We start from the raw sequence: 25,273 nt of genomic DNA on the forward strand, positions 1-25,273 counted from the left end.
ACCAACAAGACTAATGAATACAGGTGATCCTTAGTTATGGGGAAGATAGAAGTTTGTCTGAATGACGTCATCAAAAACAACATTCAACAATAAACATCACCCGTCTCCGTAACACTAACCGTACGACTGTTTGGCTTTGGCATTACCAGTGATACATAGTCAAGAAATGTAAAAAGTGTTCCTGTTATTAACAATGTCTATTGTTTTCTCCCCTGACGACACAACTAGCCAATTTAGCAAGCTAGCTAGACATTAATTCCCACCTGCCAGTCCAGTTAGCTACTGTAACGTTAATGGACCATGTCAGTCTGTAGCTAGATAATGTTATGTAAATGTACATTTTATTTATTGAAACGCTGTTTTAGGTAGTATTAAAGATAAATCGTTTGTCATTTTTACACTAAACTGGCTGATTTCGCTGACGGTCATTGTGCCAGATACTACTAGTTTGATCAGTCGTTAGCGAAAGATAAATCTCACGACTCGTTCAAATCAGTTAGCTAGCTAGCTTGCCGGTGTTGTACCGTTTCGTTTTCAGTTAAGCACCAAGATACATTTTTACCAACGTTTCCTGTTGCTACACAAATACACTCCGCTGGTCAGGTAGATAGCTAATGTTATTAAAAACTAGCTAGATTATGTAGCTAGCTAAATAAACATTTGAATGATACACAAAAGAATCAGCAAAAAAACCTTAATCCGCCATGTTGAAAATGTCCCTTTAAACCCCCCAGTGTATGGTAGATGTCAGTCTTCTTGTTGTTAAAATGGTTTTAAAGATTCAATTGAACCATTCAGCAACTCGACCACACTTACCGGAGGCGGGCGGACCTTACAAATTCCCGTTTTTTCCGCAATTGGACGGATCTTATTTATAAAAGCAAAAGGATCGGCAAATTCCTCCCAGCTTGGTTCGAAGACTGGGCACTCCGGAGGTGGCTTGAACTCGTCCGGCCGAGGCTGGGTCATCTTCGTGGTCCAATCTTAGAGCTCAAACACAGGTAGGCTGATCACAACAATGTCACCTTGCTATGATCTGTCGGAAGGCTATCCTTCTAATTTTCCAATGTCAGGTTCTCCAGAAGGCAATCGGGATCAACATACGAGGCAGTTCAGTCAAACACATACACACGCACAGCGAAACGAATGTTCTAAGGCAGTGACTACGTCCGCCTAAAAAAGTAGATACCATTTAGTTTTTCTAAAACCTCTTTATGTTTGCCAACTCATTTCTATGACTTTAGAAATCAATCCTACTTCATGTTAGACATTTTAAATCAATATCAATTACAGAATTTTATTACATGGATTGTGATTACTCTAAGATATAGTTCTAAAATTATTCCAATTTGTCATGCACACATGAATATATAAATATGCAAATACACGTTTGTTTTGACACACCATTGTGTTGAATGTAGTATATAATTTACACAGAATTATGTAATGTTGAAAAAGATTGAGGACATACATTATATATACAAAAGTATGTGGACACCTGTTCAAATTAGTGGATTTGGCCATTTTAGCCACACCCGTTGCTGTCAGGTGTATAAAATCAAGCACAGAGCCATGCAATCTCCATAGACAAATATTGGCAGTAGAATGGCCTTACTGAAGAGCTCAGTGAATCAAATGTATTTATAACTCCCTTTTTACATCACCCGATGTCACAAAGTGGTCTACAGAAACCCAGCCTAAAACCCCAAACAGCAAGCAATGCAGATGTAGAAGCACGGTGGCTTGGAAAAACTCCATAGAAAGGCAGGAACCTAGGAAGAAACCTAGAGAGGAACCAGGCTCTGAGGGGTGGCCAGTCCTCTTCTGGCTGTGCCGGGTAGAGATTATAACAGTACATGGCAAAGATGTTGAAACATTCATAGATGACCAGCAGGGTCAAATAATAATAATCACAGTGGTTGTAGAGGGTGCACCAGGGCAGCACCTCAGGAGTAAATGTCAGTTGGCTTTTCATAGCCGATCATTCAGAGTTAGAGACAGCAGGTGCGGTAGAGAGAGAGTCGAAAACAGCAGGTCCAGGACAAGGTTGCACATCCGGTGAACAAGTCAGGGTTCCATAGCCGCAGGCAGAAAAGTTGAAACAGGAGGAGCAGCAGCACGACCAGGTGGACTGGGGACAGTGACTTTCAATGTAGCACCTTCATAGTATGCCACCTTTACAACAAGTCAGTTCGTCAAATGTCTGCCCTGCTAGAGCTTCCCCGATCAACTGTAAGTGCTGTTATTGTGAAGTGGAGACATTAAGGAGCAACAACGGCTCAGCCGTGAAGTGGTAGGCCACACAAGCTCACAGAATTGGACTGGCGAGTGCTGAAGCACGCAGCGCGTAAACATCATCTGTCCTCAGATAAAACACTCACTACCGAGTTCCAAACTGCCTCTGGAAGCAACATCAGCACAATAACTGTTTGTTGGGAGCTTCGTGAAATGGGTTTCCAAAGCAAAGCAGCCGCACACAAGCCTAACATCACCATGCAAAATGCCAAGCGTTAGCTGGAGCGGTGTTAAGCTTGCTGCCATTGGACTCTGGAGCAGTGGAAACGCGTTCTCTGGTGTGATGAATCACACTTCACAATCTGGCAGTCTGACGGACGAATCTAGGTTTGGCGGATCCCAGGAGAACGCTACCTTCCCCAATGCATAGTGCCAACTTTAAAGATTGGTGGCGCTGTTTTTTATGGTTTGGGCTAGGTGAACCTTGTGCTGGGGGCAATAAAAGGTCACTGCAGGAATGTCCACCACTGTTGCCAGAGAATTTAATGTTCCTTTCAGCATGATAATGCACGGCCCTGTGTCGCAAGGATCTGTTCACAATTCCTGGAAGCTGAAAATGTCCCTGTTCTTCCATGGCCTGCATATTCACCAGATAAAGTATGTAACCCATTGAGCATGTTTGGGATGCTCTGGATCAACGTGTACAACAGTGTGTTCCAGTTCCCGCCAATATCCAGCAACTTCGCAAAGCCATTGAAAAGGAGTGGGACAACATTCCACAATCAACAGCCTGGTCAACTCTATGCGAAGGAGATGTGTCATGCTGCATGAGGCAAATTGTGGTCACACCAGATACTGACTGGTTTTCTGATCCATGCCCCTATCTTTTTTTTAAGGTATCTGTGACCAACAGATGCCTATCTGCATTCCCAGTCATGTGAAATCCATAGATAGGGCCTAATGAATTTATTTCAATTGACTGATTTGCTTATATGAACTGTGACACAATAACATCTTTGAAATTGTTGCATGTTGCGTTTAGATTTTTGTTCAGTGTATCTGAAACGAGCCACTTACGATTTCCCACATGGCCGTTCTGGACTTCTGCCACATCAAAGCGTGCACACGGTTTTCGTGACGTTATCAGCAAACCCATCTATAGTATTCTCTCAAATGATACTCCTCGCTTCCTCTCTCCTCGTCTTCTTCTCCAATGGGTTTGGAGAAGGAGACGAGGGAGGACGGCAGGGATATACATTGAGATCGTCCCATTGTTTACTACCGCGGAAGGATATTTTCAGGTGACTCCACCACTGCCGGAACTTGTTCTTTAAATAGCCCCGATGGAGTATTTTGATTGGATGTGGCTACTAAGTGGGCGAGCACTGAGGGGTTTGTAATCATGCATGATACATTGTAACAGTTTTGAGGCTAGTCACAAATTATAACGTTAGCGATCTTCGGTAGGCTATGCGCTCCACAGACCAGTAGCAACAGTCATCAGCTCACTGAATGCAACCAGCAATGGGTTACTGTTTATTATAAACTCATAATATACTGTTAGTAAACTAAATATAATCCCTTAATAAATTATTACTGAAACAGAACATGTCACCAGAATGTGGGTGAGGTTATACAGTCTACTCCAGGTAAAGCTTGGCCCAGCTGTAACATGTTCTTCATCATGAATTTCAATGAAATATGCAGAGAAAAAAATATCTTGCACAATATTGTACACAGACGGACTTTATTCAGAAGCTGAAAGCCATTGCGATTGCAAAACATGGCACTTTGGAATTGACACATTAACAGGGCATTATTAAACAAGTGTATTTGGCTGTCCATACGTTTTTTACAACTTGTTTTGGTTCAGGGCAGGAAGATACAACAATGAATTGTTACAAATAGAACGAATACAAAGAAGACGGAATAATACATTTTTAATAGACAGGTAGGACATCATGGTTCTTAATATTCCTCGCCTGCTTCATCATCATCAGATTCTGTGCTTGTTCTGCCCAGCTCTTCATAATCCTTCTCCAGACAAGCCAGGTCTTCTCTGGCCTCGGAGAACTCTCCCTCCTCCATGCCCTCGCCTACATACCAGTGCACAAAGGCACGTTTGGCATACATGAGGTCAAACTTGTGGTCCAAACGGGCCCAGGCTTCAGCAATGGCAGTGGTGTTGCTCAGCATGCACACAGCCCTCTGGACTTTAGCTAGATCACCTCCAGGTACAGCAGTTGGGGGCTGATAGTTGATCCCAACCTGATTAGATAGAAAAATAAATCAATTACTCCTTAGACCGAGAACGAAATATAGTACTTATCTATTGCAATATAAATCATATGCGGGAGGCAATTATGTTCCTTACCTTGAAACCGGTGGGGCACCATTCCACAAACTGGATGGAACGTTTGGTCTTGATATTTTGAATGGCAGCATTCACATCTTTGGGCACCACATCTCCACGGTACAACATACAGCAGGCCATGTACATGCCATGGCGAGGGTCACACTTGACCATCTGATTGGATGGCTCGAAACAGGCAGTGGTGATCTCAGAGACGGTCAGCTGCTCATGGTAAGCCTTCTCAGCGGAAATGATGGGCGCGTAGGTGACCAGGGGGAAATGAATGCGGGGGAATGGGACTAAATTGGTCTGGAACTCTGTGAGGTCAACATTCAACGCACCATCAAATCGTAGGGATGCAGTGATGGAGGAAACAATCTGACCGATCAATCTGTTGAGATTGGTGTAGGATGGACGCTCAACGTCCAGGTTGCGGCGACAGATGTCATAGATGGCCTCATTGTCCACCATGAAGGCACAGTCAGAGTGATCCAGGGTGGTGTGGGTGGTCAGAATGGAATTATATGGCTCCACCACAGCTGTGGACACTTGGGGAGCTGGGTAGATGGCAAACTCCAGCTTGGACTTCTTGCCGTAGTCAACAGACAGGCGCTCCATCAGCAGAGAGGTGAAACCAGAGCCGGTGCCTCCTCCGAAGCTGTGGAAGATGAGGAATCCTTGCAGTCCTGTGCACTGGTCAGTCTAGGGAGAAAAACTATTGATCAACACTAGGGATGCACAATATATTGGCCTTAGCCAATATATTTTATATTAGCCTATATTATTAATATATTATGATTCAAATCCTTCCTTTGACTGTATGACAAAGATCAGGTCTTAATGTGATACCATTTTACGGATACGCTCCAGGACCCCGTCAATGATCTCCTTCCCCACGGTGTAGTGTCCACGGGCGTAGTTATTGGCTGCATCTTCCTTTCCAGAGATGAGCTGCTCAGGATGGTAGAGCTGCCTGTACATCCCAGTCCTGACCTCATCTGGGGGGGGAAACAATTACTCTTCAACAAATATAGGACATCAACAGGAAATGTCACCTGAATTACCACAATTGTTGATTTGCTCTTGGTTCCCAGTCCTGTGCTCAGATTCTTTTGTAGTCTGTAAAGCTGCACTTTGCGTCTTCCAGCAGTGTAATGTAGATGCACAATTTTCAGTGGCGTAAAGTAACCAAGTAAAAATACTTTGAAGTACTACTTAAGTAGTTTTTTTGGGGTATCTGTACTTTACCTTGCTATTTCTATTTTTGACTACTTTTACTTTCACTCCTCTACATCCTAAAATAAAGATGTGCTTTTTACTCCTGAAACATTTTCCTTGACACCTAAAAGTACTAATTTCATTTCGAATGCCCAGGCAACAACATAGTCCAATTCACGCACCTATCAATATAACAGGTAGTCATCCCTTCTGCCTCTGATCTAACGGACTCACTCAATCAATATAGCATGTTCTCATCCCTTCTGCTTCTGATCTAAAGGACTCACTAAATCAATATAATATGCTTGTAAATTACGTCCGAGTGTTGGAGTGTGCCTCTGGCTGTCCGTTATTTAAACGAAACAAGAAAAGTATGACAATTGTGTACTTTTTCCACCACTGACAATTTTAACAATCAGGATTTCTAGTATTTATTAATGTTCCATAGAACACTTGTAGATGTGTTACAGTGGAGTTAGTGTTTTGATTAATGCACACTACTTACCATATACTGGAGCTTATCAGCAGCCCCACCATATTATGTAACATGAATTTAATTATTTATTACTTGGCAAGGGCAACTGCAGCCAACTTGTCTGTACTTTGGAGCAGCATATGCTGTGTGTGGGCTTTCTTTATTAGTTCATTTTATTTGTTGTTGGCCCAGTTGTTATTGTTGTGAAAGTGTGGGGTGTGTATCATTAACAAACATTTAATTTATTCAACATTTTAAGATGTACTATGCAGAAATCGTTCCGCCATTTCCTGTTTGCAAAAATTCTAATAGTTGGCCTAATTTCAGTTTATGTGACAAAACAAGCAAGTATAGTGTACCATCGCTGTGAAATATATTTTCCAAAACTAAAAATATAGTATTTTTAGCTGTTTGAAACTGGTGTACAAAACCAAAAGTAAATTACGCAAAAACTAAACTTAAAAATGGGAAGCATAGAAACGCCGCACATGCAACAGATCTACCGGTTCTTAGACTTGCGTTCAATGAGAATGACAGATCTATAACTCCCATTTCTATGTTAATTTTGTTGGGTCGCCCAAAAAGTTACATATTTCAGCTTTAACTTAAACTTTCTTTTCATCTTTGTATCAATATTATACACCACCACTTACCAATTACAGCTGGCTAGGTCCACAAACACAGCACTTTCTACAAGCTTTCCTGAGTCACGTTCACTGAAGAAAGTGTAAAAAGGGGTCATCACCGCCACCACCAATGGTCTTGTCGTTTGAATACCATGCTCCATCCAGCACAGGTCCCCGCCCACATGAATTCATTCCCAATTAGCACTCCTGACTGGCCCATGAGTATGGATATGCATTTACACTACACCTGTGTAATCACACACACACGAAACATGGATGATGGATGGCGAGAAAGAGGAGAATAAAACAAAAGGTTACAATTGACTTTGCTTACCAACCACCGTTGGCTCCAGGTCCACAAATATGGCCCTGGGAACATGGCGGCCAGAACTTCCGGTGTGGAAAAAAGTGTTGAAGGGGTCAGTCCGGGAATTAGGCCCCTGATCCTCTTCATTGAACACTCCATCAGGCCCCACACCGTGTTCCAAGCAGAAGAGTTCCCAGCATGCATTGCCCGTCTGAACGCCTGCCTGGCCCACGTGGATGGAGATACACTCTCTCTGTTGGCCAAAAACAACAGCACGACTACTTTCTGTTCTTCAAACAGTCTGTCTGAAGTGGAAAATACACAAACAGCAAAGCCCATTTTACCCACATACTGTAAATCTGACTATATCAACACACAACAGTACAAGGAATTAAAGTATGCTGACATGTAGGATTTATTATTAACAACATTCCTGTATGTTATTTTTTCTAATTTTGCTGGTTGTTACAGCTCAGTAAGCACAGTCATAACTGAAGAGGGCTGAATTAAATGTTGATCGAAAAGGGCAAACCAGAAATAAATCTATCCAGGGAAAAATCTACATGTATCCATTACCACATGGTTCAAGTCATTAAAGGTGATTCCAAAAGTAGAGAGCAATACAGTGGCTCCAAATTTAAAGTAACCGTGGCACTCTAAATAATGATCCTAAAGGTCCTGAACTCAAATAAGGTCAAAGGATTTATTCCTTTTATGGTCGGTTTCCCACACACAAATTGACTCTAGCATTGGACTATACTCAGGGTTTTTTTTAGTCCAGGACTAGGCTTAATCTCTCTGGAAAACTGTACCAAAGTGTTTATAAGAAATCTGACAGACACATGTCTCAGCATGTCCAGATTTGTTGTCTTGGCTCTGGATCCCAGGGGGAGGGGATTCTAGGTTCTCAACAATGTGGTAATCAACTGACATTTGAAAAGCAAGTGGCATCTGTAAAATGTAACACTAAAATGCTGTGTAATAACACATTGTCACAAAGAAAAATAGAACTCCTAAATCGTGAATAGAAAGTAAATTATTGTATGAGAATGACACGAAAGGGGCTTCGCATGCTTGTTATACTTTGAATGGCTGATTCTTGAGAAAGCAAATGGCCTCTCTTTGGTAATCATGCATTGGCCCATAGACTGTACACTAGCCCACATTTTCCTTTATGTACACAATTGGTATAGGAAGATAGTGTATCACGACATTGCTTTCCTAGACTCTTGCCTAAATATAGGTAAAGTAGACTGTTTTAACAAAATCATTTGCCATTTGAAGGTTAAAAACTTCATGAAAGTTTGTCAAGCATGTGACCCAACCAACTACGTCTGCCCCATACCACCCACCTATCTGCTTCTTCACCAAGGCTCAACAGATTCCTAGGATTCCTCTCTTGCAGCCACAGTATGCATTCCCGCACATACTGTATTACATTGTTATAATAACGTAGTAACAAACGATAAACGTTATAAACGGATACATTCAAACGGAATGGAAAGATGGTAGGGCCAGGTTGAGGTTATGGACATAAGGCAATAAAGAGCTGACTGTTTTTCATTTTTCAAAGGAAACCTCTCAAATCGTCGAGTAAAGGTTGCTCTAAAATTTCAGACTGCGTGAACATTACATTTGCCAATGAGGATGGCAAATATTAATAATAACACCGAAATGGGGAAAATTTACTTCCCGTATTTAGAATTTCAATGCAAAAAGTTAAAAATTAAGAAGTTATGTAAATTGCGCACATACCATTTCCCCCTGTCAAGATTCAGATGATTGAAGACGCGTAAAAACGGTTGAAAAGTTTTATTCTCAACACACAGTAAAGGCTCAAAAACTTTTGCTCCAGCTCCGTCGACAAAGACGAGTTACGTGTCTCCGCCAACACAGCAATGTCATGCACCAGTTGAATGCGAGGAGTGAGTTTATAGCCTGGGTCTGCGATGCACACCGCCCACACACTACTGAAATACCTGAGCATTCTAGTCGAATTGTCATTGGATCCCAGTGGTGATGTGACATCAAAAAAAAAGTGATGTTACTGAACTCAACATTATTTTAATATATGTGATTTGGTTCATACTCCATCTACAGTACCAAAAGTTTGGACACAACTACTCATTCAATGGTTTTTCTTTAAGAACAGCTCAAATAAGCAAAGAGAAATGACAGTTCCATTACTTTAAGACATGAAGGTCAGTCAATGTGGAACATTTCAAGAACTTTTAATGTTTCTTCAAGTGTTAATGTTTCTTCAAGTGCATTTGCAAAAACCATCAAGCGCTATGATGAAACTGGCTCTCAAGAGGATCATCAATGGAAAAGAAGAGCCAGAGGCAACTCGGCTGCAGAGGATAAGTTCATTAGTTATCAGCCTCAGAAATTGCAGCCCAAATAAATGCTTCACAGAGTTCAAATAACAGACATCTCAAAATCAACTGTTCAGAAGAGACTGCGTGAATCAGGCCTTCATGGTCAAATTGCTGCAAAGAAACCACACCTGCTTAAGTGGTGACAAGGTCTGTGATTTATTTAGAATTCAAGGCACACTTAACCAGTGATACGACATCCCATCTGGTTTGGGCTTAGTGGGACTATCATTTGTTTTTCAACAGGACAATGACCCAACACACCTCCAGGCTGTGTAAGGGCTATTTGACCAAGAAGGAGAGTGATGGAGTGCTACATCAGATGACCTGGCCTCCACAATCACCTGACCTCAACCCAATTGAGATGGTTTGGGATGAGTGAAGGAAAAGCAGCCAACAAGTGCTCAGCATATGTGGGAACTCCTTCAAGACTGTTGGGCTTCCGAGTGGTGCAGCAGTCTAAGGCACATCTCAGTGCTAGAGGCGTCACTACAGACCCTGGTTCAATTCCAGGCTTTATCACAACCGGACGTGATTGGGAGTCCCATAGGGTGGCGCTCAATTGGCCCAGAATTGTCCGGGTTAGTGTTTGGCCGGGGTAGGATGTCATTGTAAATAAGAATTTGTTCTTAACTGACTTGCCTAGTTATTTTTTTAACACTTTTTTGGTTACTACAGGATTCCAAATGTGTTATTTCATAGTTTGTCTTCACTACTATTCTACAATGTAGAAAATAGTCAAAATAAAGCAAAACCTTTGAATGAGTAGGCGTGTCCAACTTTACTGCACATGTAGCAAAGCTGCACATGTAGCAACTTTACTGCACATGTAGATATTGTTGGAAATTTGTGTGTGGGGGGGTAGCCTGGTATGAACTGAACCAGGGCCTTGGGGCAGTCCGTTACTAAGCACTTATCAAGAATCACAAGGACTACACCCTCTTTTGGGAAACACATCCCTGCCCCCCCGAACATCCTCCCACACCCGATAGTCCCACAGTGTCATTCCACTTCTGACATCAATGCAGCTAGCTTGGTGATTAGCCCAACCAGGACTCAAACCCGGGTCCCTGCGAGTGACAGTCAGTCCAACAACTTAGCCATTAAACCAAGAGGTCCGAAACCCTTGACAAATTCACTGGGCTTTTACTAGAGGTCACAACAGTTCACTTCAACATCGAATTCCACATTGCATTACAGGAATAACTGAAAACAAATAAAGTCATACATTATCACAATGTTTATTCACTTTTTCAAGTAACAACAAAAGACTCCTCAGGATTTTGTACTTGCCCCGAATAATAGAAGTCAAGTCATTTTGCTTGTCCAAACAAATCCACTATGGACAAATGCATGCACCATACGCACATCTTTAGCGGAGTCAATTGCAGGGGACAGAGATTTTGACAAGATGACAGAAACAACAAAAGAGCAAGGAACCATCTGCAGTCCACAATACAATTATGGTGCTTTCCCTAAAATGTCATTCATTTGAATATCTTTGATACATTGAAAATAATGACTGTCAGGTAAATGACAATTCTTCAATAAGTGATTTGTTTCTAAAAGCGCTTTATACAGAATTACAAAATCTACAAAGGGTTTACTGTCTGACTGAAAACCTGGGAAATGCTAAATAATCATCATACTTGATGGCATGACAACAATCACAGTCCTAATGAGGCATCATGGATGTTCAGTTCAATGTGGGCCACAAGGGCATAAGGCATATAGCAGCAGAAAACTGGAGTCTTTTGTTTCTTCTGCTCCAATGGTTCATAACATAAGTAGAGAAATATATTGCACTTTAAAAGATGAGTCAAATCTCACTGGTAACCACGGCAACAGCTACCACAAAGTGTGTCATGCGACCGAGTGGGTTGGATGTCTTCTTGGAAGCAACAACTGTTGATGAAGAGACTGAAACAACTCTAATCACTGTTGTACACCCCCTGTCCCTTATCACACAGAAGTAACTAAGCTCAGATGAGAAAGTCTGATGAATAGAATCAAGAGACTTCCGGGAGGACATATAGCACACTGGCCTCCAAGTGAATAATCCCTCTGTTGCTCCATAGTAGTGGCACGTAAATATCAGATTCAGGTTCAGGACTAGATGACTGCCCTCTGCTTCACCCAACCTTTGAGGTTGTTCTGAGGTAAATCTCACTTCTCTCGGAGGACACACACTCCTGCATCACAGCGCTGTGTGGCCATGGAGGTGACCACCTCCCAGCTATCAATAACAGGGTCATAACACTCGATACTGCTCAGAAGGGAGTTTCCATCATACCTAGAGAGGGCAAAAGAGTACAGGGGAGGATGAACAATACATCATATGGCTGTGTTCAAAGACATAAGTCGCATGCTTATCGAGAACTGGACCATAAGGAGATTGCATTCATGATTCAGATTTATTACAATTTTATCTAAGCAAGAATAATATATATCAATTAAGAGTCATACATAATGTATATTAATGATCCCTTCAGTATCTCTTAATACTGAAGTCGGTTGCAGAGCCGTGGTCGAGTGATAACACTCCCGGGTCTATGCACATGTACAACGCTTAGCTGGAGACAGGGGTTCAATCCCTGTGTCCTCCCTTCACTCTGAATCTCCTCTTCACCTGTCTCCCTCATTGTTTCTCATCTGTCTGTCATTAAAAGCAATAAACATATGAAAGGAAAGTGAATTTACACTTTCCTAAAAATAAATGTAAAAAAGATTAAATTCTGAGCAGGGTTGGGATGTTTAGGCTTACCCAGCTATGGCGTAGAGTCGTCCCCGGAGGACGGTAGCTCCTACGTAGCAGCGGGGAGTGGTCATGCTGGCTACCGTGGTCCAATAGTCAGTCCTAATGTTGTAAACCTCCACCGAGTCGAGGTGCGCTGTTCCATCGAAGCCTCCCACCACATAGATGTGGTCATTGAGCAAGGCTACACCGGCCCCTGTAACAAAGGGATACAGGGGTGGCAGGGTAGCTTAGTGGTTAGAGTGTTGGCAAGTTCAAACCCCCGAGCTGACAAGGTACAAATCTGTCGTTCTGCCCCTGAACAGGCAGTTAACCCACTGTTCCTAGGTCGTCATTGAAAATAAGAATTTGTTCTTAACTGACTTGCCTAGTAAAATAAATTTAAAAACATTTTTTTTTAAAGAGTATAGGCCCTTCAGACATACTAACCATAAGTAAAGAGCCATACTGTATATAATCTATACAGCCCTCATACTTTGGAGTACTCACCTGAGCGTTTGGTGGCCATGGGGGTAACATTCGTCCAATGACCTGTGTGAGGGTCATACCGCTCCACTGAATTGAGGATATTCAATCCGTCGTACCCACCTGCAATAAATTACATACACTACATGACCAAAAGTGTGTGGACACCTGCTCGTCAAACATATAATTCCAAAATCATGGGCATTAATATGGTGTTGGTCCCCCTTTGCTGTTTTAACAGCCTCCATTACTCTGGGAAGGCTTTCCACTAGACGTCGGAACATTGGTGCGGGGACTTGCTTCTATTCAGCCACAAGAGCATTATTGAGGTCGGACACTGATTTTGGGCGATTAGGCCTGGCTCACAGTCAGCATTCCAATTCATCCCAAAGGTGTTCGATGGGGTTGAGGTCAGCCCAGTCAATTTCTTCCACACCGATCTCAACAAACCATTTCTGTATGGACCTCGCTTTGGGACATTGTGATGCTGAAACAGGAAAGGGCCTTCCCCAAACTGATGCCACAAAGTTGGATGCACAGAATTGTTTAGAATATCAATTTGATGGGGTGTCCACATAGTAAGGATCTACACTAAGGTCAGTGGGGGAAGTGGGAGATATTTTAAATATTTATACACCAACACTATTATAAACTTAAACCAAACCTCTTTAATACCCACCAAGACAGTATATAAGTCCACTAGCAACCACCAGGCCAGCCCCTTCCCTGGCTGTCTGCATGTCCCCAAGCATGCTCCACTGGTCAATATTGGGGTCATATCGTTCCATGCTGGTGTGACGGCGGCTACCGTCAAAGCCTCCAGCAACATAGATCATATCTGTGGGCAGAAAAGTGAGAAAAGAAATGTAAGGAAATGTTCCAACAACTTTTTGAAAGTCTGCATTAGAAAACACTTGCAGGGTTTTGTTACACCTGAGGTCAGTCAAACTCACTTCAGTGCTATTTGTTTTTGTAAACCCCATGACAATGAGGGCTGTCAATCAGAGAAGATCCTCTACCTCCGAGTGTTGTCGCCCCGGCAAGGCCACGCCGTACATTCATAGTGGCGACGGTGTACCAGACACCATCCTCGTCTGCCGTGTAGTCCAAGCACTCCACCGAGCTAAGCCGCGATCGACCATCGTAGCCGCCAATCACATACACACGGTCATTGAGGGACACGGTAGCTACATAACGCCTTTTCCGAGCAATGTTCTGTAAAAACATGCTTGGGATAAGTTAACCATGATCAGAGAGCCAAAATATTTAATTTTAAAAAATGATACTTACAGGTAAAAAGCTCCACTCCTGAGTTTTAGGATCATACTTCTCAACGATATCTATAGGGGATTGTTGACTGCCAAATCCTCCAATAACCAACAGGACCTCCTTGGCACCTTGAAAGAGCAACACGGTAATCACTTTTCCCACATGAATAAGGTAGTAACTTCCACTAAGCTTGTCTTGTATCCCTATTATTAGGACAAGAAAATCAATCCAAAAAAATGGAGGTTAGTACTGTACCTAATCTGGCTTGGGTGCGTGGCCCCTGCATCTCACTCCTCAGCTCTGGTCTAAGGTGGAATTTCTTGGCCTCATCCACAAGGTCTCGGCAGGGAAGACTGCATCGAATAAGGGGCTGGAACACATCACAAAATATACAGTACTTTATCAAGACAGTAATAACACCTCTGCTCAACACTTGAGGCCTGTTTCCCAGACACACACCATAAATCATTCTCAATGGAAAATTTCCATTGAAAGTGGATTTCAAATCAAATGTTATTTGTCACGTGCCAAATACAACAGGTAGACCTTACAGCGAAATACTTACTTACAAAGCCCTTAACCAACAATGCAGTTAAGAAAATACCTTAAAAAAAAGTAATAGATAAGAAAAACAAATAATTAAAGAGCAGCAGTAAATAACAATAGCGGGGCTATATACAGGGGGTACCGGTACAGAGTCAATGTGTTCTGGCCTGGTTTAGATCTTATCTGTCGGAAAGATATCAGTTTGTCTCTGTGAATGGTTTCCTCTGACAAATCAACTGTAAATTTCGGTGTTCCTCAAGGTTCCGTTTTAGGACCACTATTGTTTTCACTATATATTTTACCTCTTGGGGATGTTATTCGAAAACATAATGTTAACTTTCACTGCTATGCGGATGACACACAGCTGTACATTTCAATGAAACATGGTGAAGCCCCAAAATTGCCCTTGCTAGAAGCATGTGTTTCAGACATAAGGAAGTGGATGGCTGCAAACTTTCTACTTTTAAACTCGGACAAAACAGAGATGCTTGTTCTAGGCCCCAAGAAACAAAGAGATCTTCTGTTGAATCTGACAATTAATCTTAATGGTTGTACAGTCGTCTCAAATAAAACTGTGAAGGACCTCGGCATTACTCTGGACCCTGATCTCTCTTTTGAAGAACATATCAAGACCATTTCAAGGACAGCTTTTTTCCATCTACGTAACATTGCAAAAATCAGAAACTTTCTGTCCAAAAATGAAGCAGAAAAATTCATCCATGCTTTTGTCACTTCTAGATTAGACTACTGCAATGCTCTACTTTCCGGCTACCCGGATAAAGCACTAAATAAACTTCAGTTGGTGCTAAATACGGCTGCTAGAATCCTGACTAGAACCAAAAAATGTGATCATATTACTCCAGTGCTAGCCTCTCTACACTGGCTTCCTGTCAAAGAAAGGGCTGATTTCAAGGTTTTACTGCTAACCTACAAAGCATTACATGGGCTTGCTCCTACCTATCCCTCTGATTTGGACCTGCCGTACATACCTACACGTACGCTACGGTCACAAGACGCAGGCCTCCTAATTGTCCCTAGAATTTCTAAGCAAACAGCTGGAGGCAGGGCTTTCTCCTATAGAGCTCCATTTTTATGGAACGGTCTGCCTACCCATGTCAGAGACGCAAACTCGGTCTCAACCTTTAAGTCTTTACTGAAGACTCATCTCTTCAGTGGGTCATATGATTGAGTGTAGTCTGGCCAGGAGTGGGAAGGTGAACGGAAAGGCTCTGGAGCAACGAACCGCCCTTGCTGTCTCTGCCTGGCCGGTTCCCCTCTTTCCACTGGGATTCTCTGCCTCTAACCCTATTACAGGGGCTGAGTCACTGGCTTACTGGGGCTCTCTCATGCCGTCCCTGGAAGGGGTGCGTCACCTGAGTGGGTTGATTCACTGATGTGGTCATCCTGTCTGGGTTGGCGCCCCCCCTTGGGTTGTGCCATGGCGGAGATCTTTGTGGGCTATACTCGGCCCTGTCTCAGGATGGTAAGTTGGTGGTTGAAGATATCCCTCTAGTGGTGTGGGGGCTGTGCTTTGGCAAAGTGGGTGGGGTTATATTCTCCTGTCTCAGCCTCCAGTATTTATGCTGCAGTAGTTTGTGTCGGGGGGCTAGGGTCAGTTTGTTATATCTGGAGTACTTCTCCTGTCCTATTCGGTGTCCTGTGTGAATCTAAGTGTGCGTTCTCTAATTCTCTCCTTCGGAGGACCTGAGCCCTAGGACCATGCCCCAGGATTACCTGACATGATGACTCCTTGCGGTCCCCAGTCCACCTGGCCGTGCTGCTGCTCCAGTTTCAACTGTTCTGCCTTCTTATTATTCGAACATGCTGATCATTTATGAACATTTGAACATCTTGGCCATGTTCTGTTATAATCTCCACCCGGCACAGCCAGAAGAGGACTGGCCACCCCACATATGCTCTCTCTAATTCTCTCTTTTTTTCTCTCTCTCGGAGAACCTGAGCCCTAGGACCATGCCCCAGGACTACCTGACATGACGACTCCTTGCTGTCCCCAGTCGATCTGACCGTGCTGCTGCTCCAGTTTCAACTGTTCTGCCTTATTATTATTATACAACCATGCTGGTCATTTATGAACATTTGAACATCTTGGCCATGTTCTGTTATAATCTCCACCTGGCACAGCCAGAAGAGGACTGGCCACCCAACATAGCCTGGTTCCTCTCTAGGTTTCTTCCTAGGTTTTGGCCTTTCTAGGGAGTTTTTCCTAGCCACCGTGCTTCTACACCTGCATTGCTTGCTGTTTGGGGTTTTAGGCTGGGTTTCTGTACAGCACTTTGAGATATCAGCTGATGTACGAAGGGCTATATAAATAAATTTGATTTGATTTGCGGTCAGAGGCCGAGCAGTTGCCCTACCAGGCAGTGAGGCAACCCGTCAGGATGCTCTCGATGGTGAAGCTGTAAAACCTTTTGAGGATCTGAGGATCCATACCAAATATTTTCAGTCTCCTGAGGGGGAATAGATTTTGTCGTGCCCACATCACGACTGTCTTGGTGTGCTTGGACCATGTTAGTTTGTTGGTGATGTGGATGCCAGAAACTTGAAGCTCTCAACCTGCTCCACTACAGCCCCGTTGATGAGAATGGGAGCATGCTCAGTCCTCCTTTTCCTGTAGTCCACAATCATCTCCTTTGTCTTGATCACGTTGAGGGAGAGATTGTTGACATTGCACCACATGGTCAGGTCTCTAACCTCCTCCCTATAGGCTGTCTCATCGTTATCGGTGATCAGGACAACCACTGTTGTGTCATCAGAAAACTTAATGATGGTGTTGGAGTTGTGCCTAGCCATGCAGTCATGAGTGAACAGGGAGTACAGGAGAGGAACTGAGCACCCACCCCAGAGGGGCCCCTGTGTTGAGGATCAGCGTGGCGGATGTGCTGTTACCTACCCTTACCACCTGAGGGTGGACCGTCAGGAAGTCCAGGATCCAGTTGCAGAGTGAGGTGTTTAGTCCCAAGGTCCTTAGCTTAGTGATGAGCTTTAAGGGTACTATGGTGTTGAATGCTGATATGTAGTCAATGAATAGCATTCTCCCATAGGTGTTCCTTTTGTCCAGGTGGGAAAGGGCAGTGTGGAGTGCAATAGAGATCGCGTCATCTGTGGATCTGTTGGTGCGGTATGCAAATTGGAGTCGGTCTAGGGTTTCTGGGATAATGGTGTTGATGTGAGCCATGAACAGCCTTTCAAAGCATTTCATGGCTACAGACGCGAGTGTTATGGGCCAGTAGTCATTTAGGCAGGTTACCTTAGTGTTCTTGGGCACAGGGACTATGGTGGTCTACTTGAAACATGTTAGTATTGCAGACTCAGACAAGTAGAGGTTGAAAATGTCAGTGAAGACACTTGCCAGTTGGTCAGTGCATGCTCGGAGTACACGTCCTGGTAATCCGTCTGGCCCAGCGGCCTTGGGAATGTTGACCTGTTTAAAGGTCTTACATCGGCTGCGGAGAACGTGATCACACAGTCATCCGGAACAGCTGATGTTCTCATGCATGTTTCAGTGTTACTTGCCTCGACGCAAGCATAGAAGTGATTTAGCTCATCTGGTAGGCCCGTGTCACTGGGCAGCTCTCGGCTGTGATTCCCTTTGTAGTCTGTAATAGTTTGCAAGCCCTGCCACATCCGACTAGTGTAGGAGCAGGTGTAGTATAATTGGATCATAATCCTGTATTGAAGCTTTGCCTATTTCAGGGTTCGTCGGAGGGCATAGAGGGATTTCTTATAAGCTTCCGGGTTAGAGTCCCGCTCCTTGAAAGCGGCAGCTCTACCCTTTAGCTCAGTGCGAATGTTGCCTGTAATCCATGGCTTCTGGTTGGGGTATGTCACTGGTGCTTCCTGCTTTAATTTTTGCTTGTAAGCAGGAATCAGGAGGATAGAGTTATTGTCAGATTTGCCAAATGGAGGGCAAGGGAGAGCTTTGTACCCGTCTGTGTGTGGAGTAAAGGTGGTCTAGGCCTATGTTTACATCATGTGACCGTATGTGGTCTAGCTGCCTCACCTCTGAGTCAATGACGTCTGTGATATAGCGCGGAGTGAGCAAAGGCATCCGCACATGCTCCAGCATCTCCGATAAATAAATCTCCCTCTCTTTCCTATTGTGTTTAACCCAATTCAACACTGCCTCGAAAACAGGCTCCTCTGAGTCCACCTGCAAACAGAGACAACATGTATTCACAACCACACACCTTGACAACAACATGCTTGTTCTAATAACGGAAAACCCAAAGTATATAACTACTCAAGGCCAAAAATGCATTCACTCAATCACTGCTTTCTCTAAATGACTGAGATCAACTTCACTTCAAGAACAACAAGTCAAAGTGACAGTTTTAATTAATGATGTAGATAGTTGACTAAGACAAATGGTTACAAAAATAACAGAAAATTGTGCCTCTGACTTAACTACAGTGCCTTGCAAAAGTATTCACCCCCATTGGCGTTTTCCTATTTTGTTGCATTACAACCTGTAATTTTAAATGGATTTTTATTTGGATTTCATGTAATGGACATACACAAAATAGTCCAAATTGGTGAAGTGAAAAAAATAACTTGTCTAAAAAATAATAATAATTTAATTTAAAAAATGAAAAATGGTGCACGCATGTTTTCACCCCCTTTGCTATGAAGCCCCTAAATAAGATCTCGTGCAAACAATTACCTTTAGAAGTCACATAATTAGTTAAAATGTCCACCTGTGTGCAATTTAAGTGTCACATGATCTCAATATATATATATATATATACACACACACATACATATATATGTATGTTTGGCCCTGCCTGGGGGTGTCCTCGGATGGGGCCACAGTGTCTCCTGACCCCTCCTGTCTCAGCCTCCAGTATTTATGCTGCAGTAGTTAATGTGTCGGGGGGCTAGGGTCAGTTTATTATATCTGGAGTACCTCTCCTGTCCTATTCGGTGTCCTGTGTGAATCTAAGTGTGCGTTCTCTAATTCTCTCTTTCTCTCTCGGAGGACCTGAGCCCTAGGACCATGCCCCAGGACTACCTGACATGATGACTCCTTGCTGTCCCCAGTCCACCTGGCCGTGCTGCTGCTCCAGTTTCAACTGTTCTGCCTTATTATTATTCGACCATGCTGGTCATTTATGAACATTTGAACATCTTGGCCATGTTCTGTTATAATCTCCACCCGGCACAGCCAGAAGAGGACTGGCCACCCCACATAGCCAGGTTCCTCTCTAGGTTTCTTCCTAGGTTTTGGCCTTTAAAGGGAGTTTTTCCTAGCCACCGTGCTTCTACCCCTGCATTGCTTGTTGTTTGGGGTTTTAGGCTGGGTTTCTGTACAGCACTTTGAGATATCAGCTGATGTACGAAGGGCTATATAAATAAATGTGATTTGATTTGATATATACACACACAGACTGCTCAAAAAAATAAAGGGAACACTAAAATAACACATCCTAGATCTGAATGAATGAAAAATTCTTATTAAATACTTTTTTCTTTACATAGTTGAATGTGCTGACAACAAAATCACACACAAATTATCAATAGAAATCAAATTTATCAATCCATGGAGGTCTGGATTTGGAGTCACACTCAAAATTAAAGTGGAAAACCACACTACAGGCTGATCCAACTTTGATGTAATGTCCTTAAAACAAGTCAATGAGGCTCAGTAGTGTGTGTGTGGCCTCCACGTGCCTGTATGACCTCCCTACAACGCCTGGGCATGCTCCTGATGAAGTGGCGGATGGTCTCCTGAGGGATCTCCTCCCAGACCTGGACTAAAGCATCCGCCAACTCCTGGACAGTCTGTGGTGCAACGTGTTGTTGGTGAATGGAGCGAGACATGTCTCAGATGTGCTTTATTGGATTCAGGTCTGGGGAACGGGCGGGCCAGTCCATAGCATCAATGCCTTCCTCTTGCAGGAACTGCTGACACACTCCAGTCACATGAGGTCTAGCATTGTCTTGCATTAGGAGGAACCTAGGGCCAACCGCACCAGCATATGGTCTCACAAGGGGTCTGAGGATCTCATCTCGGTACCTAATGGCAGTCAGGCTACCTCTGGCGAGCACATGGAGGGCTGTGCGGCCCCCCCAAAGAAATGCCACCCCACACCATGACTGACCCACCGCCAAACCAGTCATGCTGGAGGATGTTGCAGGCAGCAGAACGTTCTCCACAGCGTCTCCAGACTGTCACATGTGCTCAGTGTGAACCTGCTTTCATCTGGGACGAGCACAGGGCGCCAGTGGCGAATTTGCCAATCTTGGTGTTCTCTGGCAAATGCCAAACGTCCTGCACAGTGTTGGGCTGTAAGCACAACCCCCACCTGTGGACGTCGGGCCCTCATACCACCCTCATGGAGTCTGTTTATGACCGTTTGAGCAGACGCATGCACATTTGTGGCCTGCTGGAGGTCATTTTGCAGGGCTCTGGCAGTGCTCCTCCTTGCACAAAGGCACAAAACCTGTTTCAGTCTTCCAGAGATTTGAGACTGGGACGGAGGTTCACCTTCCAGCAGGACATTGACACTAAGCAAACTGCTAAAGCAACACTCGAGTGGTTTAAGGGGAAACATTTAAATGTCTTGGAATGGCCTAGTCAAAGCCCAGACTTCAATCCAATTATGGAATCTGTGGTATGACTTAAAGATTGCTGTACACCAGCGGAACCCATCCAACATGAAGGAGCTGGAGCAGTTTTGCTTTGAAGAATGGGCAAAAATCCCAGTGGCTACATGTGCCAAGCGTATAGAGACATACCCCAAGAGACTTGCAAATGTAATTGCTGCCAAAGGTGGTTTTTACAAAGTATTGACTTTGGGGGGGGTGAATAGTTATGCACGCTCAAGTTTTGTTTTTTTGTCTTATTTCTTGTTTGTTTCACAATACAACATATTTGCATCTTCAAAGTGGTAGGCATGTTGTGTAAATCAAATTATACAAACCCCCAAAAAATCCATTTTAATTCCAGGTTGTAAGGCAACAAAATATGAAAAATGCCACAGGGGATGAATACTTTCGCAAGCCACTTTAAGTGTATATTACACACATTTTGATCAAAGACTGTGACAAGCAAAAGTCCTTTGAATGAATTGGTAAACTACAAATCAAGTCCCATGGTTACAATTATGTTTTTATACAGCAAGATATGCGCTGTGCGGTTAAACACAGGGATTTCCAGAGCACAAAAGGTATACTTAAATCAGATTATTTTCTCCATAATTTCAGAGCCAGGTAAATCTGCAAAGGGGGCCCCATTAATAGAGATTACTGCAGGTCTACACTTGCACCTTTTCTTTCAACTTCAGGTTTTTGAAGGACAATTTGAGACTTGTGAAAAGTATCCCCTTGAGCATTCAAAGATAACTGCGAATAGAGATCAAATATGCACCTGAGGCAACATGACTGTGTGCTCTCTGAATTCACAAATAAATTCAGTACACTATTCGACTTTGGTAACACTTTACATCAATCTGCTCTTATATCTGTAGTAACACCATAATTACACTAGTAACATTGTATTAACATATTGTTACTTAGTACTTAAGTAATTGTAGTTTAATTGCATAGAAATTGTTGTAATTACAAAAACGCAACTCCATTAATATGCCATTACAAGGCTACCTAATGAAACAACGATTATTACTATCGTAATTACAGCATTACGACAAGTATAATAATACCTCACCAAATCCACTTTACTTACCTGGATTTCATCACATTTAACTAGTTTTTCAACCTCATTCTGGCTGAGCAGCATAAACTCCTCATGTTGAACCACCTCAGGGAAGTGCTTCTGGGAGAAGAGTTCAGCGGCCTGCATCAGGTCAAGGCAATTGTGGGTCTCCGCAAAGTCACGAATGCCCAGGCAGTTTGTGGGATCAAGCTGACTATCCAGAAAGTCACAACAAGCTCTTTTTACTCCTGAGGAATACAAAGAAACATATACACACATTAAGTGAGTGCAGTACGTTCATTTTGTAAAATAATGTTGAAGTATTTAATTTGCTAGTTTGTCTCAAGTAAAAACTTCTTGACAAATTAACAATGTTTCCACTATATTAGCAATACAATATAGCCAGTCATATTGCACAAACCTAATAAGGGAAGATGATGGGTGTGCATTTCCTTTTACAAAAGAGCAGATTTAGATTTAACTGACATACCGGTAGTTTATTCCACAGAGTAAATACAGTGGATGAACAGTAAAGTGCAATGGTTCTCATATTATTTTTACATTTCTCAACTTACCTTTGAGCTGCAGCAGACAGGCAGCAGGAAGCAGTTCCTGGACATTCTCCACTGTGACCAAAACAGTCTCTGTGTAAACAAAGTCCAGCAGGATCTCCATGGTGGACGCAGTCAACCCCTGGATGTCTACAAAGGATTTCCCTTTCTCTGACAACTGCAAAGACAGACACATCAGTTTAAATTACTGGTTAGTAGTCGCTCTTGCCAGACACAGGGCACTATGCACTCATTGCAAAAAACATAGGCCTACTGATTCCTTGTGTTTACTATTTGTCATACTTGTGTAGGCAGCTGTGGATTATAGTCAGCTTTGTTAGTAAAAGAGCAATGCTCACCTGGGGATTCTTAGAGAGCTAAAAATGTTAAAGGAAAGAGAAACTAGGTCAACCGAGCTACAGAGAAATAATTAGCATTGGACTATTTCTGCTATGCACTTTCATTGCTGTTTTGTGTTTGGGAATAGCCTAATATTTGAGGTAGGCCTATATAATCCACTTGCATTTTTATTAAGCTATAAATAACCAGATGGCAGTCACACTGAAAGACATATTGCTCAAGGAAATGAATATCTGTTTAATTTTAGCCTACAAAAATCTTAGCTGGGTTCTAAGCACAAGGGATACGTAGAAACTCTTTTGGGCATTGTCAACCTCTGAACCAGTCAAACAACTATTACCTCTCTCTTTCTGCATACAGAGAGAACCACCAGCAAACGTATTTATAAAGTTATTATCGCTGATGACACTGATGATCAGTCATCATTGGTCTTTTGTGGAAGTGCTGTCTCATATGTGTCTATCTAGGCCTAAATGAACTCCAGTCTTGTGCTTACTTTTTATTTGTATTTATTTAACCATTATTTAAATAGGCTTACAGTTACCTCGCTGGTGAACATGGCGCAGAAGTAGTCACTGCAGGCTGCCAGGACAATACGGTGTACAGGAAAGTCGGTATTCTCCACTCTCAAAGTGATATCACAGAGTGTGTTGCTCTTACGAAGTGCGTTCATGGCATTGAGGATGGATTTGGCATGGGAGTTGGTCATGATGTCTTTGGGAGCCATTGTACAGTCCTTAAAGAGTTCCTCAAGTTTCAAGAATCTCAACGTGCTGCAATATCTGGCAAAAAGACAAAAGCGTCAACATAGTTTGGAGGCAAAGTGCAAAGATGTCAAAGTGATGACAAATTATATGGGATCTCAACCACTGATGTTCGCAGCTGCTCGCTGTGCAGGCAAAATACATTAATGTACATTTATTACAGTGAACAACATCGATATAACTAGATCTATTAGAAATCATTGCCCTGTCCCACACAGATGACCCGGGTTCAAATCCAGGTGGTCGCATTGGTGCCTTGACCTGGATTCACGCAGCTAGTAAACTTTCCATTGTTTTGGCTAAACTGGCATATAGCCAACTTGAGTTGGATTAGCTTTACTTTAGCCAACGACTTTAAACAAGATGGCACATAACTCAATATGTAACCATTGGCTGGTTATGAAAAGGCCAAATAGCCGCGGCTAACCGTAGCTAATTAACTAGCTAGCTACGAGTTATGCTAGCTGGCTAGCTACATTTCAAATATTCACAAACTATGGGTAAAATGTTTGAACGAATGTGACAGGTAAACTATCAAACAATCAACACGAATGGCACACCCAGTATCAATCAATAAAAACACTACCCACCACCTAGCTAGATAGCATTAGCAAGCAGACCAACTAGCGAGCTTGTTTGCTAGCTAACTCCAATGGCACAAGACTAGTCCAGACGTCCTAGTCACATTGGAGGATGCCAAATGTGATCCATGGTAGCGTGTGACTTCCTGCAATAGTGTGGGCTATTGCTCATTCGTTTTTCTAATTACTAACGTAAGCTAGCGGAAACAAAATATTAATTTCAAGAATGCTGCAACAACTGTATCTAGCTAGCCAGCTATCCGCAGTCAATGTAGCTTTAGACAAAAACACTATACGTCACATACGTGCGCACACCTCGAATGTGCATTTTTAACTATTTAAAGTAAACTCTGAACCACTGCAAAAAAACCTCAAACACTGAGAATTAAAACAATAGGAAAACGTTTTTCCTTAATCACAAATTAAGCTAAAGGTTTTTTTGATTTACTGTTGTGACAGCCTGCTTGAAATAGTTGCGCTCGATTTAGACTACCGGGGGCACCGACTCAGGATATGTGGGGTTTCGACCTTAATGAATGGTGCCAAAGGTGCAACATCGTGCACCTCATTTGATTTATAATTTTTTATTATTATTACGTTTCAAGATAATATTTTGCCCCAGGGATAGTTTGATTGTGATACAAATATTTGTAAATGAACTTGTGGATCTACATTTCTGACATATTGGCAGATTGAGCCATGCACGTTTGCTAATCCATTT

At 42.8% G+C, this 25,273-nt stretch overlaps 3 protein-coding genes across 13 annotated transcripts in view; all 3 read right to left on the reverse strand.

The window, feature by feature from the left end:
• Window positions 1-1,155, reverse strand: part of LOC112216188 (lysine-specific demethylase 5B-B) — a 38,932-nt gene extending 37,777 nt beyond the window's left edge. For all 7 annotated transcript variants that reach the window (XM_024376003.2, XM_024376002.2, XM_024376000.2 and 4 more), the window contains exon 1: window positions 817-1,155. In XM_024376003.2, coding sequence (XP_024231771.1) covers window positions 817-969 — 153 coding nt within the window. In that variant the 5' untranslated portion in view covers window positions 970-1,155. The remainder of the gene's footprint in view (window positions 1-816) is intronic.
• Window positions 1,156-3,965: 2,810 nt separating this feature from the next.
• Window positions 3,966-9,148, reverse strand: LOC112216223 (tubulin alpha-8 chain). Of its 2 annotated transcripts, XM_024376061.1 has the most exons (5): window positions 8,970-9,148; window positions 7,242-7,467; window positions 5,438-5,586; window positions 4,610-5,290; window positions 3,966-4,503 (listed from the first exon to the last, which is right to left on the reverse strand). In XM_024376061.1, exons 1-5 carry the CDS (start codon window positions 8,970-8,972, stop codon window positions 4,204-4,206), a joined length of 1,359 nt encoding a protein of 452 aa, XP_024231829.1. In that variant the 5' UTR covers window positions 8,973-9,148; the 3' UTR covers window positions 3,966-4,203. The 2 variants fall into 2 exon arrangements, with proteins under 2 accessions (XP_024231829.1, XP_024231830.1); XM_024376062.2 differs by lacking the exons at window positions 7,242-7,467; window positions 8,970-9,148 and adding an exon at window positions 6,935-7,217.
• A 1,666-nt stretch (window positions 9,149-10,814) lies between these two features.
• Window positions 10,815-25,044, reverse strand: LOC112216222 (kelch-like protein 12). Of its 4 annotated transcripts, XR_002948282.2 has the most exons (14): window positions 24,562-25,044; window positions 23,752-23,989; window positions 23,207-23,224; window positions 22,872-23,025; window positions 22,327-22,544; window positions 18,646-18,795; window positions 14,334-14,448; window positions 14,100-14,206; window positions 13,829-14,024; window positions 13,489-13,647; window positions 12,834-12,932; window positions 12,354-12,540; window positions 12,056-12,245; window positions 11,744-11,882 (listed from the first exon to the last, which is right to left on the reverse strand). XR_002948282.2 is itself a non-coding variant. In XM_024376058.2 (13 exons), exons 2-13 carry the CDS (start codon window positions 23,932-23,934, stop codon window positions 11,756-11,758), a joined length of 1,713 nt encoding a protein of 570 aa, XP_024231826.1. In that variant the 5' UTR covers window positions 23,935-23,989; window positions 24,562-25,038; the 3' UTR covers window positions 10,815-11,755. The 4 variants fall into 4 exon arrangements, 3 of the variants coding, with proteins under 3 accessions (XP_024231826.1, XP_024231828.1, XP_024231827.1); XM_024376058.2 differs by lacking the exon at window positions 12,056-12,245 and having other exon boundaries at window positions 10,815-11,882; window positions 24,562-25,038; XM_024376060.2 differs by lacking the exons at window positions 12,056-12,245; window positions 18,646-18,795 and having other exon boundaries at window positions 10,815-11,882; window positions 24,562-25,041.
• Between the last annotated feature and the right edge of the window lie 229 nt (window positions 25,045-25,273).

The sequence above is a fragment of the Oncorhynchus tshawytscha genome, linkage group LG16, assembly GCF_018296145.1.
Source record: "Oncorhynchus tshawytscha isolate Ot180627B linkage group LG16, Otsh_v2.0, whole genome shotgun sequence".
In the NCBI taxonomy this organism is placed as follows: domain Eukaryota; kingdom Metazoa; phylum Chordata; class Actinopteri; order Salmoniformes; family Salmonidae; genus Oncorhynchus; species Oncorhynchus tshawytscha.